General features: G+C 37.3%; 1 protein-coding gene across 1 annotated transcript in view; it reads right to left on the bottom strand.

Annotated features, from left to right (window-relative positions):
• LOC122798357 (mitogen-activated protein kinase kinase kinase 3-like) overlaps positions 1–8,017 on the bottom strand; it is a 749,834-nt gene extending 741,817 nt beyond the window's left edge. The window contains exon 1 of the mRNA XM_044067209.1: positions 7,929–8,017. Within this exon, the coding sequence (XP_043923144.1) occupies positions 7,929–7,944 (16 nt within the window). The 5' untranslated portion in view covers positions 7,945–8,017. The remainder of the gene's footprint in view (positions 1–7,928) is intronic.
• Positions 8,018–19,049: the final 11,032 nt, after the last annotated feature.

The following is a 19,049-nucleotide window of genomic DNA, read 5'->3' as shown; positions in this document are numbered from 1 at the left end:
ACTTCCAGCTAGATAGTATTCAATGCAACACAATTAAATCAATTTAAATGCTGTATTATTTGAAAAAAAGTGCAGATACCCCCACTTATCACTGGCTATTCAAGAATTCTAATAAGCATTAACTGAAAAAACAGAGCCACAACTTCCAGCTAGATAGTATTCAATGCAACACAATGAAGTCAATTTAAATGCTGTATTATTTGAAAAAAAGTGCAGATACTCCCACTTATCACTGGCTATTCAAGAATTCTAACAAGCATTAACCGTAAAACAGAGCCACAACTTCCAGCTAGATAGTATTCAATGCAACACAAATAAATCAATGTAAATGCTGTATTATTTGAAAAAAGTGCAGATAAAGATTTACTTAAATTCACTTATACGTCCACTTGATTTGATTTCATGTAGGTCTTAGCTGGCCAAAGCTCAGAGTTTAAGCAGAACATAATCCAAATTATACAATTCCTCCTCTAAAACGTGCACTCTGATTGGCCAGCCCAACCAGCATGCCCGTTGTAAATCCCTCAATATACTAACGGAAAAAGGTCCGGTCGCCCGGACTTTTTCCGTTAGTATAAAACACTGTCTCGCTATGTTAAAAGAGTTTAACATAGCGATACAGGTTTAAAAAAAGCAACGCAGATCTCCGTTGCTTTTTTTAAAGCTGTCTCGCTATGTTAAACTCCTTTAACATAGCGACACAGTGTGTAAAAAGCAACGGAGATCTTGCAATCTCCATTGCTTTTTTTTTTAAACCTGTCTCGCTATATTAAATGGGTTTAACATAGCGAGACAGCTTTAAAATAAGTAACGGAGATCTCCGTTGCTTATTTTAAAGCTGTCTCGCTATGTTAAACCCATTTAACATAGCGAGACAGTAAAAAGCAACGGAGATCTTGCGTTCTCCATTGCTTTTGCCCACAGCTCTGATGTACTGCGTAGGCATGCGCAGTACATCAGAACTGCCGTGGAATACCAGACAGCTGCGGAAGGGCAGCAAAGAGGCACTATATAATGCCATTATTTAAGAAAAGTAATTATTTATTTTCTTAAATAATGTCATTGTATAATAGCAATAACCCACTTCTGGGTGTGGGTTAATGCAGGATTTAACCACGGTTGTCTTTGTTTGGTCCCTCGGGCTTCGCCCTCGGGACCAAACCACGCCAACCGTGGTTAAATCCCGAATTACCCACACCCAGGCGTGGGTTATTGCTATAATATACCATTTATATAAGGCAGAAACCGAATAACAATGAAGTGAAACCTCCCTCACTTATCACTGGCTGTGCAGGAATTCTAACTAGCACTAAATTCTAACAAGCATTAACTGAAAAAAACAGAGCCACAACTTCCAGCTAGATAATATTCAATGCAACACAAATAAATCAATTTAAATGCTGTATTATTTGAAAAAAGTGCAGATACCCCCTCTAATCACTGGCTATTCAAGAATTCTAACAAGCATTAACTGAAAAACAGAGCCACAACTTCCAGCTAGATAGTATTCAATGCAACACAAATAAATCAATTTAAATGCTGTATTATTTGAAAAAAGTGCAGATAAAGATTTACTTAAATTCACTTATACATCCAGTTGATTTGATTTCATTTAGGTCTTGGGACAACATCAATGATAGTGTTGTTTTGCCTGCGAGCAGACATTAGTGACTTGTCAAGTGGGCTAGATTTTGTAAGGGTAAATATTAAGAGTTTTGTTTTACTGGGGTAAAGACGAGATGGTTCTGAGGCATCCAGGTTTTGGTAGATGTAAATGCTTCTTAGATAAGACTCTGTAGTGCAGAGACTGATTTAGAAGAGCAGATAATAGTCTAATCATCTTCATACTGGATAACAATACTGTGGGTAAGAGTGGTGTGAAAGTTATTGACAAACATAGTGAATAAAAGGGGACCCAGTATTGAACCTTGGAGTACACCTGTGTTTGTACCGATGAAAGGGGAAGAAGAATGCTGCCATATAGTACATTGCTGCCTATTGCTTAGACAGTTAGTAAACCACTGTAAGGTTGGGGGAGATAGGCCAAGGTTGGAGAGATTAGTAAGCAGGAGGGAGTGGGAAACTGTGATGAATGCCTTAGATAGATCAAGAAAGAGTGCAGAGACTAAGGAGCCAGCATCTTGGGCTCTATTTACTGTATCAAAGAAGGCAATGAGGGCAGTGTTAGTGCTATGTCCTGGCCTAAAGTCATGTTGAGTGGGGGAAAGGATTTGACGTTTTTCCAGATGACTAAAGAACTGAGTATGAATGCACTTATTTAGTATTTTGGAGATGGAGAAAGAATGGCGATAGACTGGAAGTTTGAGATGTCAAGAGTTGTTGCCGCCTTTATGAAGTGGAAGGACAAATGCTTTTTTCCAGATATCAGGTATGCATGATTCCTGAATGGACCTGTTGAAGAGGATGCTGATGGGATATGCAATGGAGGAGGCTGAGAGTTGTAAGTATTCTGCAGGTAAGTTATCTGAGGTGTTGGTACATGGTTTTAGTTTATGAAGAAGTTTTTGGATGGTGGATATGGATATGGGTGATAGTGAGAAACTAGGTAAAGGATTTGAAGGGTAAAGTACTAATGGTGGTGCTAGTGGATCTGTGCTGATGGGTGGGAAGGTGGTAGTAAGTTTAGCAATGGTGTCAATAAAATATGTCTTAGAGTTTAGTGTTTTTTCTGGGTTTGGGCATGGATTATTGTTGGTTCCTGGGTGGAGAAGGGAGTTGACTGTTCCCCAGAATTTCTTGGGGTTTTGTTTATGTTGGTCTTGGATAGTTTGGAAGTATTCTTTTTTGTTTTTGACAACTAAACGTTTTGCCTGATTGTGATATATCTAATTTATCTGTCTGTCTTTCTTCTATCAGTCTATCAATCAATATATCCATCATTCAATGTATCTATCTGTCTATCTATCTATCTATCTATCTATCTATCTATCTATCAATCGATATATCACTCTATATATTACTCAATCTATACGTCTATCTGTCCACACACACACACACACACACACACACACACACACACACACACACACACACACACGCACACATATCATTTTATCTATCAGTGCACACACACACACACACACACACACACACACACACACACACACACACAGATCTATTTATCTATTTAATCTTTCTATCAATCAAGCTATCATTCTGTGTATCTCTCTATCAGTCTATCAATCTTTCTGTTTATATATCTATACATCTGTCTATAAATCTGTCATTCTATCTGTCTCTCTCTCTATGTATATATACACACACACACACACACAGATATATACAAACACACAACTATCTCCCTGTCTATCTATCTTTGCATACAGAGACACACACACACACACACACACACACACACACACACACACACACACATATGTATCTATATCAGTATCTATATCTAGTATATTTACATCTATCAGTCTATCTTATTGGTACCTAACCATCACACAGTGCTCTCATACACACTATCTGTCTCTCCCTATCTATGTATATACACTCACATACACACATGCACATATGTATCTATATCTATCTATGCATATACACTGACATATACACATGCACATATGTATCTATATCTCTCTATGTATATACACTGACATACACATGCACACATGTATCTATATCTCTCTATCTATGTATATGTCTATGTCTCTCTATGTATATGCACATGCACATATGTATCTATATCTCTATCTATGTATATACACTACACTCACATACACACACGCACATATGTATCTATATCTCTCTATCTATGTATATACACTGACATACATACATGCACATATCTCTCTCTCTCTCTCTCTCTATATATATATATATATATGTATATATATATAATCACATACATACATGCAAATATGCATTTATATCTCTATCTATGAATACACACACATACACATACGCTGCACATATGTATCTATAGAGTCCCTGTAATCACAACTATGCAGGTAAAAGCTTCACTCTCTAAAGCCAAAAACACAGCATCCATGGGACCGGACAACATCCCAGGCTGCGTTTAACATGCACTTCAGAACGAATTGGCTCCCCACTTAAGCACCATGTTCAATAATAGCCTCGCATCAGGCTTTGTGCCCACTGAATGGCGCACAGCAACAGTTATCTCACTCCACAATGGGGGAGCCACCAGTGATCCCAGGAACTATCGACCTATTAGCCTGATGAGCCTGTTCTGCAAGGCCATGGAATGTATCATCATGGAACTCATAAACAAAGGCATTGGTAACCTCCAAACTCTGGATCCCACCCAGATCGGGTTTGTGAAAGGCATATCATGCCTCCTGAACCTGATCGACTTCTTTGAGGCAGTCACCAAAGATGTGGATGAGGATAAGGTGGTTCACACAGCCTATCTTGACCTTGCCAAGGCTTTCGACACCATCCCTCATTCTGGAATTATAGCTAAACTAGGTATAAATCCCTACATCACAAGATGGGTTGCCAACTGGCTCACTGACAGAACCCACACTGTAAAAGTTGCAGACTCCAAATCTGACCTCAAAGCAGTGACAAGTGAAGTACCACAGGGTTCCGTCCTGGGACCTCTCCTGTTTGGTATCTACTTCTCTGAAGTACAGGCTAACACAGAAGGCCTCTGGCTAATGAACTTCGCAGATGACTGCAAACTAGGAGCCATAGTCAAGTCCCCAAATGATGTGGACATCCTACAGAAGGGCCTCATTGAGACAGATGCCTGGTGTCAGAGCCATGGCCTCAAGCTCAATGCCAAAAAGTGCAGTGTCATCCCCTTTGGTAAAACCTCTGTACTCATGAACTACCACATAGACAGCAATCTACTTAACACAGAATGCGTGATAAGAGACCTTGGGACCCAGGTGGACAGTAGTCTCTCCTTTGATAGTCACATCGCCACAGTAGTCAGGAAGTCCTTCTACATGGCACACCTCATCATAAAAGGGTTCTCATCCAGGAAAAAAGAGGTCATTGTTCCCCTCTACTCGTCACTCATTAGACCCATTATAGAGTACAATGCCCCTTTTGAAATGTACCTCATCTGCAGCAGCTGGAAAGGTCACAGAAGTACCTCATAAAGAGGATTACTGGCCTCAAACAAATGCCCTACAATGACTGCCTCAAAAAACTCCAGCTTTACTCCGTAGCATATCGCCTACTCCGAGGTGATCTCTGGCTAACATATAAAGCTATGTCAAACCCAGAGCTGTTGGACATGCTACACCTAAACAAATCCCAATCCCTCCAAGCTACATGCCCTAGGGAGCTAAATCTTGTCACCACAATAAACAGGACACGCTGGAGGGATATATTCCTGTCCCAGAGACTTCTTATACTCTGGAACAAGCTACCCATCTATGTCAAGCAAAGTTCTTCATTAGCGCTCTTCAAGAAAAATCTTGATGAGTGGATGGGAAATAGGAAATACACCCCGGGGAGCACTTCTGTGTCTCTGCTGGACAGTGGCGCAGGAAAATAACTTTCTTGGGTGGCGTAAGCTATGGAACCTTGCTGGCTAGGCTTATGTAGGACCTTGGGTTGATAGCCTAGTACCTACCTATGAATCTATGAACCTATAACTCTATATATATATATATATATATATATATATACACCCACATACACACACGCACATATGTATCTATATCTCTCTAACTATGCATATACACTCACATACACACACATGTACATATGTATACATATCTTTCTAATTACTTACATACACACATGCACATGTATCTGTAGCTCTCTATATATGTAAATACACTCCCATTCACATGTGCATGCACATACGTATCTATATCTCTCTATCTAACTATGTATATACACTCACATACACACACGCACATCTGTATCTGTGTCTATCTATCTATGTATATACACTGACATACACACATGCACATATATATATATATATATATATATATATATATCTATATCTAACTATCTACGTATATACACTCATGTACACACATGCAAATATGCATCTATACCACTCTGTCTATGTATATACACTCACATACACACACACGCACATATGTATCTATATCTCTCTGTGTACATACACTCAAATACATACATCCACACATGTATCTATATCTCTCTATGTATATACACTCACATACACACATGCACATATGTATCTATATCTCTGTCTATCTATGTATATGCACTCACATACACACACGCACATATATATCTATATCTCTATACATCTATCTATATATATATATATATATATATATACATATATATATATATATATATATATATATATATATATATATACATATATATACATATATATACATATATGCACTAACATACACACACACACACACACACACAATCTGTATCTCTATGTATATACACTCACATACACAGACGCTACACATATGTATCTATATCTCTATGTATACAGTCAAATAGACACACGCACATATGTATCTACATCTATCTATGTACATGCACTCACATAAACACACATACATATATATCTCTCTATACATCTATATATATATATATATATATATATAATATATAAATATATATACACTAAGACACACATGCACATCTGTATCTATATCTCTGTGTATATACACTCACATACACATACACACATATGTATCTATATCGCTCTGATTATGTATATATACTCACATACACACATGCACATATGTATCTACATCTCTCTATGTATATACAATCACATACACACACGCACATATGTATCTATATCTCTGCCTATTTATGTATATGCACTCACATACACATATGCACATATATAGCTATATCTCTATACATCTTTCTATATACATATATACACTAAGATACATACACACACGCACATTTGTATCTATATCTCTGTCTATGTATATACACTCACATACACACATGCCACACATACGTATCTATATCTCTCTGTCTATGTATATACACTCACATACACACATGCCATATGTATCTACATCTATCTATGTATATGCACTCACATACACACACGCGCACATATGTATCTATATCTCTACATATCTATCTTCACAGTACCTAACCATCACACAATGCTCTTCTACACACCGTCTATATATCTATCATCTGTCTGTCTATTTACTCGCATGCACGCGTGCGTACACACACACACACACACATATCTGTCTATACTTATATATATATATATATATATATATATATATATATATATATAAAATTAAGTAAAATGAGTCATACAAAAGGAATTTCAAGATATAATTGAAACATGTTTTCATGTTTTGCTTCTTAAGACACAAATTTATCAGGTGATAGTTATTAAAATGAGGGTTAAGCCTTCTGACTTTACTATTACATGAAGAAAATACTAACCATTTTTTTCATGTCTGCTACAAAGGGGCAACCTAACACATGGCTGGCACTACATATAAGCCCACAGTATTCCTTTTAGGAAAATAAGTACATTAACTAGTGGTATGATTCTCCAAAAAGGTATTACATGTACACAAACACGAAAACCCCCAGCCATTTCCTTCAACAGCAGTATAAATATACTTCTGCTGAGCAGTGACAGGTAAACATTTCTCAAAGTAAGTAAGCATCTTAGGGTCTGTCTTTGGAAATAGTAGCAAGTGGAAGAAACTAAGGTCCTCCATGTTCTTAAAAAACAGAAAGACTACATTGAGTTATGAGTAATATGGCAAAAAAGTAGGTTTTCAACATACAGCAACCAAAACAAGACCAAATTCTCTCAACTAATAGGTAAATAGTGCAAATCTACTCAACAAGAAATATACAATTTCTCCATCTTAAACTTTAAATGCTTTTCAGTAAACACATAATTTATTCCAGATTACTGACTACAAAAGCTTAATTTATAAACACAACATTAAAGTATATTTGAAGAAAAAGCACCTTACCCATTTTTACAGTCATTGGGCCCTGAATCCTTCCACTTAAGAGTAAATTCCTTTACCAGTTGTACACGAGTCGTTCCTGAAACACTAAATATACACAAAAGAAAATTATTTATCAGCATTTCCTGGCCCCAATGAGATGCAGTTCTTTTGCACAATTAATGTTTAAAATAAAGGGAACAAGTTTACGTTCCTAGCAGGTATGATTTTCATAGTTATTAAAAAACTGGAACATGAAAAATGTTTTTACATTTGCAAAGAAATCTGACTTAGTTTTGAGTATTAACTAGACACATGGAACTGTATCAGTTAATGACCCACTGACACAGTCACTGCTTATAGATACTGGAACCATTATTTTGTTTTGTTTGCATATATAAATTCACTGCCCTTCGGTTTGCGGGAATATTGTTGCCAGTTGTCCACATTTATGTCAGTCATACACTGGTTATCTCAGCTACAGTCAAACTTATCCATGAAGTCAAAAGATACCACAAACAGATGATAAGAAAATTAGCTTTGTGGCATAAACAGTATCCAGCAGAACTCTCATGAAACAAAAGGAATGTTGTTCTCTGGCTAACTATGTGCACCTGAATACTATGTTTCCTTTCCTGACTAATGCTCACAATATGTTGATCGAATGCCTAGTCAAACATGCAGATCAGTTAAAACAAAACAAACTTTCCATTTCTAAATAATTCAATGTATTCTGTAGATCAGCAAGCACAGAAAAAAATGAAAAAAAAAATAATCAATTTCAAAACATAACAGCTTTGCTCAAAGTAATCTTTATGCAATGTTAAAGCTTAACACACTCTGGCTGGGAATAGATTCTTGGATATATATCGCATAATAATAAAGTATCAATTAGCACATGTAGTGGTCATGTGCAGGATGTGGGTAACCTTCAGACAATATTAATGCAGGGTTAGCTGTTTGCTACCTCACTCAGTGAACTTTTTGACTATGATCAACATATCTCTCAAATTTCCAGTTTACAAAATAATAGCAGGGGGCCAACAAAAATCATTACATAGGGTCCAAAATCATAGCACTTAAAATTTGCATATGTGTAAATGTATGCCACTGATAGGGTAGGGACATGAATATGTAAAGTTGCATTTTTAGCAGGTACAAATTTTAAAGTTAGGACTCACATGGTGCTAACAGATGCACACCTTACAGCACTACCAGACAAATGCAGCCTTGCTGCACTGTAAAAAAAGATAAACATGCCTGTTTTTGTGGCTTGATATTCATGCCCGGTTTAATTACAATTTGGTTAACTGAATTACTACAAAGTTTATATATTTTTATTTATCCAAGACATTATTGTAGAACCTTAATTAAACACAAATTTATGCTTCATTTAAATAAATAAAAACACAAACGAAACCTCACCCTGGAAACGAACCAGTGCTCCAACCATTTTTAAACAAGCCAAACATAACCTAAAAATCTTCTTGCAAATCTAGCCCCCTTGAAATGCAATTCTTTACTTCCCCAGAAAAAAATGATTTTGCTCATTTTAGTTCCATACAATACACAGATCCAGTTAGAGTGACATTCCAAATCTGTGTTGCTGCGTGAGCAAAGTCATAGTCCTGCCTTATAAACTCTTAATTTTTGTGCAGATTGCATTGTATTTTTACACACACACACACACACACACACACACACACACACACACACACACACACACACACACACACACACACTGCCATCAATCACTGCCACTTGTATGATTGTGTACACTTAAGATGTTTGCTTGCTATCAAATGAATAAATAAATACATAAATAATACAATACAAATGTGTTCTAGTTTTCTGTTGTCAGAATCACATAGTCCAACCTGTTGCAACCCCCCATGCCCCCACCTCCTCTCCAACAAACTACAATGAGCTCTCAGACTGTCACACTTCAAAGTTTCAAAGCATTTTATATTTCCCTGTGCCGATGTTGTTGCTAACAAAAGAATTTGGTGAGGAGCATCTGTAAGACTGCAGAGGCACTGTATCATAAGTACTCATATATGCAAGACTACCTTGTTTTCTCTTAAAACCTAATTTATATTTGTACCTGTTAATTTTTGTCCCATGCCTTTTACCTAGACTGATTACTTACAAATCTTAGTAATCACTGTACATAATTGCTCATAATGGGTCTTTGCACATATTAGTTCATGTTTTCATCTCTTTACCTGGCTGATTGTATACGATTGATTTCTATGTTTGTGTTCGGCTTTTTCCCAGTAAGAGGTCTCCACAGCGGAACTCCGGTCCGCTAATGATTGGCAGTAGATTTTTATGAAATGCCGAGGTGCCAGCTCGATGCCCAACCTTCAACGATGGCACGCCCATTTACGCACGCACGTCTTTCGAATGCTAACCAACCACGGGGAGGACATGCAGACTCCACACATAAGGCACTCCAAAACCACACTGAGAATCGAATGGGAGAACCTCTTGCTTTGAGGTAACAATGCTACCGCCCTACCACCGCGGCTGATATACGATTGATTTCTATACTTGAATTATTTGGCTCTACAAGGGTAACTATGAGCTGTCATGACCAAAATGGATCTTCTCTTAACCAGCTCCCATACCCAATAATAAAAAACTGACGAAAAAATATTCTGAGAAATGTTCCTTGCTCAGTTTCATTTTAATTAATTGAAGAACTCCCCAAAGAATACACACATTCAAGGAGTGTGTTGCGACAGAGTGTTATCAACTTTAGCCCAAAAACTCTCAAGTGCAAAATAGCTGTCTTCCTAATGCAGCCAGACTGAAAAAAGTAAAATCAAAAGAAATTGAGAAACATAGGTTAGTTAATCCCTACCAATACTCTTAGTTTTCCCATAAAAATAACTTTGTGAGTTGTCAGTGCAATGTGTTTGCTGTAACTGACATTACAAGGAGGTCTTAGTTTCAAAATGTTACCTTCTCTACATTCATAAGTCTGCTGAAAACTCTTACCTAAGCAGACAGTAAGAAACCACGGCTAGAGTGCAGATGTGTTTTAACATTAATGCACACTTACAGACCATAAAGGCATCTTGATACAACAGTACTAATGTAATTTTCATTCCCTGTAACACTCGATGCAGCTAAATTACATCCAACTATGGTTTCATTCAAATAGAAACTAAAGGAAAGAAAGGTTTGGATTTTCATGAATATGATACAGGTCACCCAATGATCATTGCCTGATACAAGATACACAAGTGCCTGATACACCTTGTAGCCATACTGCTCAACTGTCCAGTTTTCTGCAAAAATGTCTAGATTTTTGCCACATACTTTCATATTTTGTGTTTTTCTGGCAAACTACATAGGATTGACGTAATTAAATAATGACATACATATCAGTTTCAGACTTCATATCCTTCAGAAGAAAGCAAGCTAACAAAAAACTGTTATTCTAACAACATTCTAAGTTTATAAGAGCAATATTTAAAATCTGTCCCTATTTTGTTCAGATTTCTTGTGTTAGGAAGTTGACAGGTATGCTTGTAACCTTACTGGGAATGTTCCAAACTTTCTTAAGGCAAAGCAATATCTTACACATGTTCATCTTTGCAGTTTTGGACTACAGATTAGGCATGTAAGGAGATCTTATTCTACAAGTCTAGTATTTCTACAGCTCAATACCCATCTTGAGGATTGTGCATGTTTCTAGTTCATTCTTTCCTAATTTTTTAATCATGTTACTGTGTGTGTATGCTTTGATCTTGAGTTTGGCTAGATAATACTAAGCTGTCTGAAATATATGAACCTCAAACACCACTCAGGTAAAAAAATAAGAATTGTTATTAGTGAGAAAACACGGACAGCATATTCTAATTGAAACCCTTGCATCTACTATTTTCCTCAAAAGGCTGCAGTGTCTTAAAGAAACATTGTAAAAAAGCCCACTTGCGGGAAGTAATTCACATTTTATCATTCTCTGTAATGTTGTCTTATTCAAAGTGTCTGGCAACCATTTTAATTTTTATTTTATTCTTTAGCTCCAGCAGGCCCTTGTCTGTGTTAAAGGTGAAGTTCCACATTGCGGCAACATCCTGGGTAAATATTTTAGGAAGCGGCCTATGCTATTTCTGCACTGCACAACAATAATCTGTTCTCTCTGCAGAAATGGCAAAATAAGTACATACTTTCTGCCGCTTGTATGACAAACTTTTCTCCCTTTCAAAATGGAGATAAATTAATACACTTAAAGGATAATTCTCTCTGTACTTTTCAATGTCTAAACAATTGCCAGTATCAATAAAATATATAGAGTACCACTATAATAAATGAAGTGCATTCTATGTTGTACTCATCCAAGACTACAAAATAAAAAATGTGTGACCCTGTGGGTTACACTGAATATACAGAGATGACTATTTCACTTGCGACTTGTAGCACTTGAAGAAGAACTTGTAACCAATGTGCAGTCAGTGACACAGAATATTCTATTTAATAGATTGTTCATATACCAGTAGTCAGACAATCTCAATAACTTTTCAGGATGGTAAAAGGCTTAAAAGGGGAAGTCTGTAATAATGTGCATTACAAAAAGTGGGCTACAAAGAAAAAATGCCACAAAGAATGAAAAAGTACATGAATTTTAAAATGTTTCAGCTATGGTTGTACTTATTTTTTTGATTACCTTTCTCTACCATTACATCTCACCAAATACATAAAAAGGTGACATCCTTCAAAATGATTTTAATGATGGGAATATAAGGAACTTTTTTCTTCTTCTATTATTTCATTGGAAGAACAAACTAACTGTAATTGCCAGCTGCAGAAAATTATGACTATACAACAAAATGTGCTCTGGATTACCATAAGTGAACATTTTCCAAAGGTTTAAAAAGGCCTTCTGCGAACCTTGTACATTGATCTACCCCAGTTACTCAGGAGACTGTGCTACAGGTGCAGGCTTCAGATCACAGTCTGGGGTCAGTGTTAACCAGGAGAGACAAACATCTAGTAGTTATACCTCAATGCATAACTTCCCTACAACCAGATTTCTCTTACATTACAAACCATTTAAGCACATTTTCTCCTCGGATCATTTAGGGATGAATTACCTCTATTTAGAATCTCACCCTTGATTTGGGCTACAGATCACAGTCTTGCTGTTTGGCTCCAACAACTTATGCCTCCCTTTTTATTATCCCCATACTTGCTATGCCTTGTCATGGCCAGTCTTTTTCGGTTGGGCCTTTTCTAAGGACAGATGAATTTTTGCCTTCAGAAAATTTGCTTAATACTAGTTGACGTCTCCATTTGGGAATTTTTTTACATCTCCTTTTACATGTCTATTTGGATACTTCCTGTGCACCTGACCAGGTACCATTTCAGACACTCTTGTCACCATTTACTCCTCACTATTTTTTTGCATTCGTTTGTTTATGTTTTTTTGCCATGGCCTTTTTTAATGCCCTCATGTCCCTTGTCAGTATATTCAAGCACAGGTAATTTTGAGCACCACAATTTCATAACCCAATTTTTCTTATTAGTATGACAGCTACTACTTGTTGGGCTACAGATACATCTACTTGACACCAGTACTTGAGCAGTGAAGATTCAAGGCAGTAACTGTTGCAGATTCAGATATCCATTCTTTCTGTTTTCTGTATATTCTTTCAGGATGTGTTGTGAACTTGCCTATGATCCTCTATTCACAAACTCTTATAATCCATTCTTTTCCAGGTTGTTAATCAAAAGCAAGTTTTTAGGATATACTGGTAGTATATCTAATGTAATGGTAGTATATCTCTTAATGTCATCTATTAAGGAAAGTTCAACATTCTAGTATCTCTTTTCTCATAAGAGACTGGGCTTTCTGTCTTCAGACTAGTATTGTTCCTGCCAATCTGGTAGGTATTTGACTATAATGCCTGAAGCCTATTTAATCTTTACCTTTTGTAATCTACCATTTACTTCAGGATGTATACCTATTTTTTACACACTTTTTGCTTGTCTAAGGAGGGCATACCTCTCAACCATACAGAATTCCTCGGTATTTACCAGTTGAGGGCAAAATAATGGGATGCCACGAATTACCGAGTGGCCCCTACAAGTCCTGATTTTTTTTTTTATTTAATTTTTTTTTTTTACAAGTTGAAGTGTGGCTGAAGTGACATCATCACGCATCACCAGTGCACAGCAGCGAGCACAGCTGTTTACAATTTAACTTTAAGTTCTCCCAACTTAGATTCTGGTCTGCCCAGTGCCCACACGTCTGCATTCTGCTGAATCAGGATGAGAAAATTAACTTTCTCCAGCTCCGGTTTGACCTCCAGGTAACTAAAAAAGAAAAATGCATATTTATGCTTATTGCATCTGTTTGCCTAACAAAAACTATCTGCAGCAATTGGGACCACTTATTGCTAAGTTAAAATTATTTTGTTTAACTGTGCCACGTTGCAGAGAGAATTGGCAGTTTCCTGGCTAAACACTGAAACCAACTGAATGTGAATGTCGTTTTTCTAGCACAGTAGGAAAGCAAGCATTGCCTTGTAAGTAAGTAAGTTGTAAATCCGAATGTTAACATTCCTTAAGCTACAGACTGAGTCACTATGCAGATGCTGCTTCCGTTTACTAAATGTCAGTCACTTTCAGCCAACATGACTAAGACTAGTGCAATAACTCTTTGTGGTTAGTTAGCCAATAAACACAGTTTTACATCTAATAATGAGTGTGTACATTAACTCCAGACACTTCAGCTTGTTTGTAAATATTTACTTGAAGAACAAATTAAATTGCAAAAATACACAAACTGATAGGTACTCTTGTTGTACTGCTTTTATGCATAACTGAAGAACAAAAAAAAACAGTGCAGTTGTGCAATGGTTTGCATTGTTGCCTCCACAGCAAGAGGTTTTTCGCTCGGTCCGATTCTCAGTTGGGATGCCCGACTGCCCATGCCTTCTGTGAAGAGTCTGCATGTCTTCCCTCTCTTCGTGTCGGTTTCCTCCGGGTGCTCTGGTTTCCTCCCACATTGCAAAGACACGTGTGTTTTTCCCCTGGCCTCCACTTAAAATTGTCTCCGTCCAACTCGGACTTTCTAGATAACCAAATGTTAAATAAATAAAATGAATACCGTAAGCCTTGACATCTTTTTGCGGTGACAGCTTTCTGCTAGATTATATAGCAGGGCTGCTAAACTGAACTGACAAGTCTGAAACTTGACAAAGAGTGTGTGGAAAACTTTGGCAATTGTTTAGTTTGATTATACACTTGGGTTGCACTTGTAAATCTACTAGATGTCACAGAAACATTAAGTGAATTGGTTCGGTACCCCCATAGAGGTGGTCATGTTCAGCAGCACATGTCCCTTTTTCTTCCTGACAAGTCATCAATTGCACACTAAATCAGTAAACTACATCAACAACATGAAGTTTAAAGTATAACTTCCATGCGGGCTTTCTACGGTATGGAAAAACTGTAACTTCCTGCAAAACAAAATCATGAAAGTTGCATGATACTAACACAAAACATTATTACCAGCTAAACTGTAGGCAAAGTGGGAAAAATCAAAGTGATCTAATGAGCACAGACCTCCACAAACACATCAGTCAGATTACTGACCATGTCCATAACAGGCAAGTGCTGTCCAGCCACAATCCTGACTTTGTTTCCCCTGGCATGGTGGCAAAGATATGATTAGCTAGTCCTCCAGAAGCCCCACAGCATTAACTTGCTTTGCATTACATAACAACGTACCATGGCTAATTATAACAATGAAACCAAAATGAAATGCCAGTCCATTCTGCATAAACATCACTGGCTACGTGCATTCCACCAAAATGAGTGCCACTACATTAATACATTTGTGGCTTCAGGTCATGTGACTGTGTATGGTGGTCACATTGCATCAGTGGAGTTGTAGGCTTTATTTTGAGAAATACACAAAAACAAATTGTGATGTGTTGAAAAATCTTTGTGGAATTCATATGCGCATTTGTAATACTTGACTCCGCTCTTTTATTTTTATGTAAGCGAAATGTTATCTGTTTCAGAATATTATTTTTTTACCAGCAATTGCTTCAGAATATTATTTTTTTTACAGTCAGTTTACAGTATTTAGTCATAAATGTTTTATAAATATATAAAGAAATAATGTGTGGACACTGGACAGCCAGTGAAGAAAGCTGTGAGGAAGTTAGCTTTTTATGTTTGCCAACATTCATTGTTTTTATTTGTTTTATAAAAACAGAATCTGTCATGGTGACATCTGTTGTACTCCCGGTCAGCTGCTTGTTTATTTATTTGCATTTGTTTAAGACAAAATCTGACTGGAAGTTGAACCCCTTTTTAACGGAGGCCAAGAGAGAGAAAAAACTCCAAATTTACAATAATAACATGAAACAGAGTCACATAACACACACAAACATAACACAGTAAATGATTCTGTTTCATGTATTATTTATGTTTTTGATTTAGTGACTCTGCTTCTTGTGTTATTGTGCCTCTGGAACAGAGCTTCAGTAAAGATTCAAGTTTGATCAATGGGATTGGAAACCAGAATTTTCAGAACTGATTTTGCAAACTACATGACCAGCATACTACTGAGATGAGACCAATAATTAAGAAATATAACAGACATCTTGCATGCCCCCCCCCCACCTTTCAAAAGCAAGAATGACCTTGTGTGGTAGGATTTTTGAGTAGAGTTAATTAAAGTCTGCAGGTGTTATCCTCTCTGTCTCTCTCTCTCTCTCTTTCTCTCTCTCTGATAATGTGTGCATAAATTTTTCATCACTTTTGTCACACTGTCTTTTTAAACGTGCTTCCCAGTAGTATCTGACATTCCTTATCACATAAATATTTTGACTGTCTGGTTCAATTTGCAAAACAGATGAATTTTACATTGAAACATTTTGCATAATTGATGATTTCAGCTCATAATAATAAAATTACAGCTGGTTTAAATATTGCAAATTAGATTTTTAACTATAGAGATGGAATCTTTAGAAGAGGGTAAGGGCAAATTATGTGTAAATAACTGGAATTTGTGGAAACAATACATGCAGAACAAAGTGCAGGAGAAGGAGTATGGTTTAAGGGAAGGCAGGACTTGAGCTGATCATATAATGTTGGAGTGAATCTTCTTCTTCTTCTTTCGGCTGCTCCCATTAGGGGTCGCCACAGCGGATCACCTGTTTCCATTTCTTCCTGTCCTCTGCATCTTGCTCTGTTACACCAACCACCTACATGTCCTCTCTCACCACATCCTTAGCATCTTTTACCCAATATACTCTGCATCCCTCCTCAGCACATGTCCAAACCAATGTAATCTTGCCTTTCTGGCTTTGTCTCCAAACCTTCCAACCTGGGCTGACCCTCGAATATACTTATTCCTAATCCTGTCCACCCTCGTCACACCCAGTGCAAATCTTAACATCTTTAACTCTGCCACATCCAGCTCTGACTCCTGCCTTTTAGTCAATGCCACTGTCTCCAACCCATATAACATAGCTGGTCTCACTACCCTCTTGTAGACTTTCCCTTTCACTCTTACTGGTACTCATCTGTCACAAATCACTCCTGACACTCTTCTCCACCCACTCCATCCTGCCTGTACTCTCTTCTTCACCTCTCTTCCACACTCACCATTACTCCGAACTGTTGATCCCAAGTATTTAAACTCATCCACCTTCGTCACCTCTACTCCTTGCATCCTCACCATTCCTCTATCCTCCCTCTCATTCACACACATATATTCTGTCTTAGTCCTGCTGACCTTCATTCCTCTTCTCTCTAGAGCATATCTCCACCTCTCCAGGGTCTCCTCCAACTGTTCCCTACTCTCACTACAGATCACAATGTCATCTGCAAACATCATAGTCCACGGGGACTCCTGTCTGATCTCGTCTGTCAACCTGTCCATCACCATTGCAAATAAGAAAGGGCTCAGAGCTGATCCTTGATGTAATCCCACCTCTACCTTAAATGCATCCGTCACTCCCACTACAGACCTCACCGCTGTCACACTTCCCTCGTACGTATCCTGTACCACTCTTACATACTTCTCTGACACTCCCGAATTCCTCATACAATACCACAACTCCTCTCTAGGCACCCTGTCGTATATGCAATCTCTAATGCATGAAAAGGAAACGTTAATATGGATTGTTTTTTTTTTCTGTCAATGTATGCATACTGTGTCTTAAGTGATAATTAAGGTATTTAAAAACAAAAAAGTAATAAAATACCATAAAATATACAGTGGATATAGCTGAAGACAGAAGAGGCAAACACTCCTCATAGCGGTTGTAGGTTACCAAAATGTGTCTGATGGTGTAGTTAATACAGCCAAAGAATATATTGTTGAAGGCAGGGAGAATCTACTGGGGGAAATGGTTGTGAAAACATTTACATGTAGCCATTGGACATTTTAAACCAGGACAATGACCAGTAGTAGTAGCCATCTAGATTAATCTTGGTCAGTCTAATAATTTTATCTTAAGATGGTGCTCCCTTGTCCCTGAATATATTGTCTGGAAGCAGTTAATTTTATTTTTATAAAAGAAAAAAACAAGTTTAATGTTAATATAAATAAAACACTATTGTTTTGGTTATATGTTGTGTTTAATAGTTTGTCTGTTCTTTAATTTGTGTTTGCATGATGGTATCCCACAATCCCTTTGGAGTGGGCGGGGGTTACCTAATTATGAATGTAAATTTTATGTTAATCAGTGTACAGATTTGTATCTATTTTTCATGGGCCTTTGTCCAGATTTTTGATGCTTTCAGATTGAGAGTTATGAAGGGGAGCCTGTGATGTTGGCTGTATTTCAGCCCTTGAACTAAGCATAAACTACAGTCTGTTTAAGACTTACAAAACTCAACTGCAAAAGTTATTTAATCTGTTTTTCTCTCACAATTAATTCTCAAACTTTGGTTATTTCCTGGTAGTTCCTAACAATACAATCTAGGAGACAATTTAACTGTCTGTTGTTTATACAGTGTTTCACACCCCTGCAGTGTGTTTAACATGGATCTGCTCTCCTACTGAGGTCCCCCTTTTTGCTTTTGAAAGGGACATGATCCAGACAGAAGTCACAGCGAGAGGCTAAGCTTGAGACTCTGTCCTGAAGGTGATGAAGATGGAATTCCAAG

This window comes from Protopterus annectens, chromosome 3.part1, assembly GCF_019279795.1.
Source record: "Protopterus annectens isolate FY-2018-M chromosome 3.part1, PAN1.0, whole genome shotgun sequence".
In the NCBI taxonomy this organism is placed as follows: Eukaryota; Metazoa; Chordata; order Ceratodontiformes; family Protopteridae; genus Protopterus; species Protopterus annectens.
Note: the sequence above shows the minus strand (reverse complement) of the source record. Positions and strands in the feature narration are given on the sequence as shown.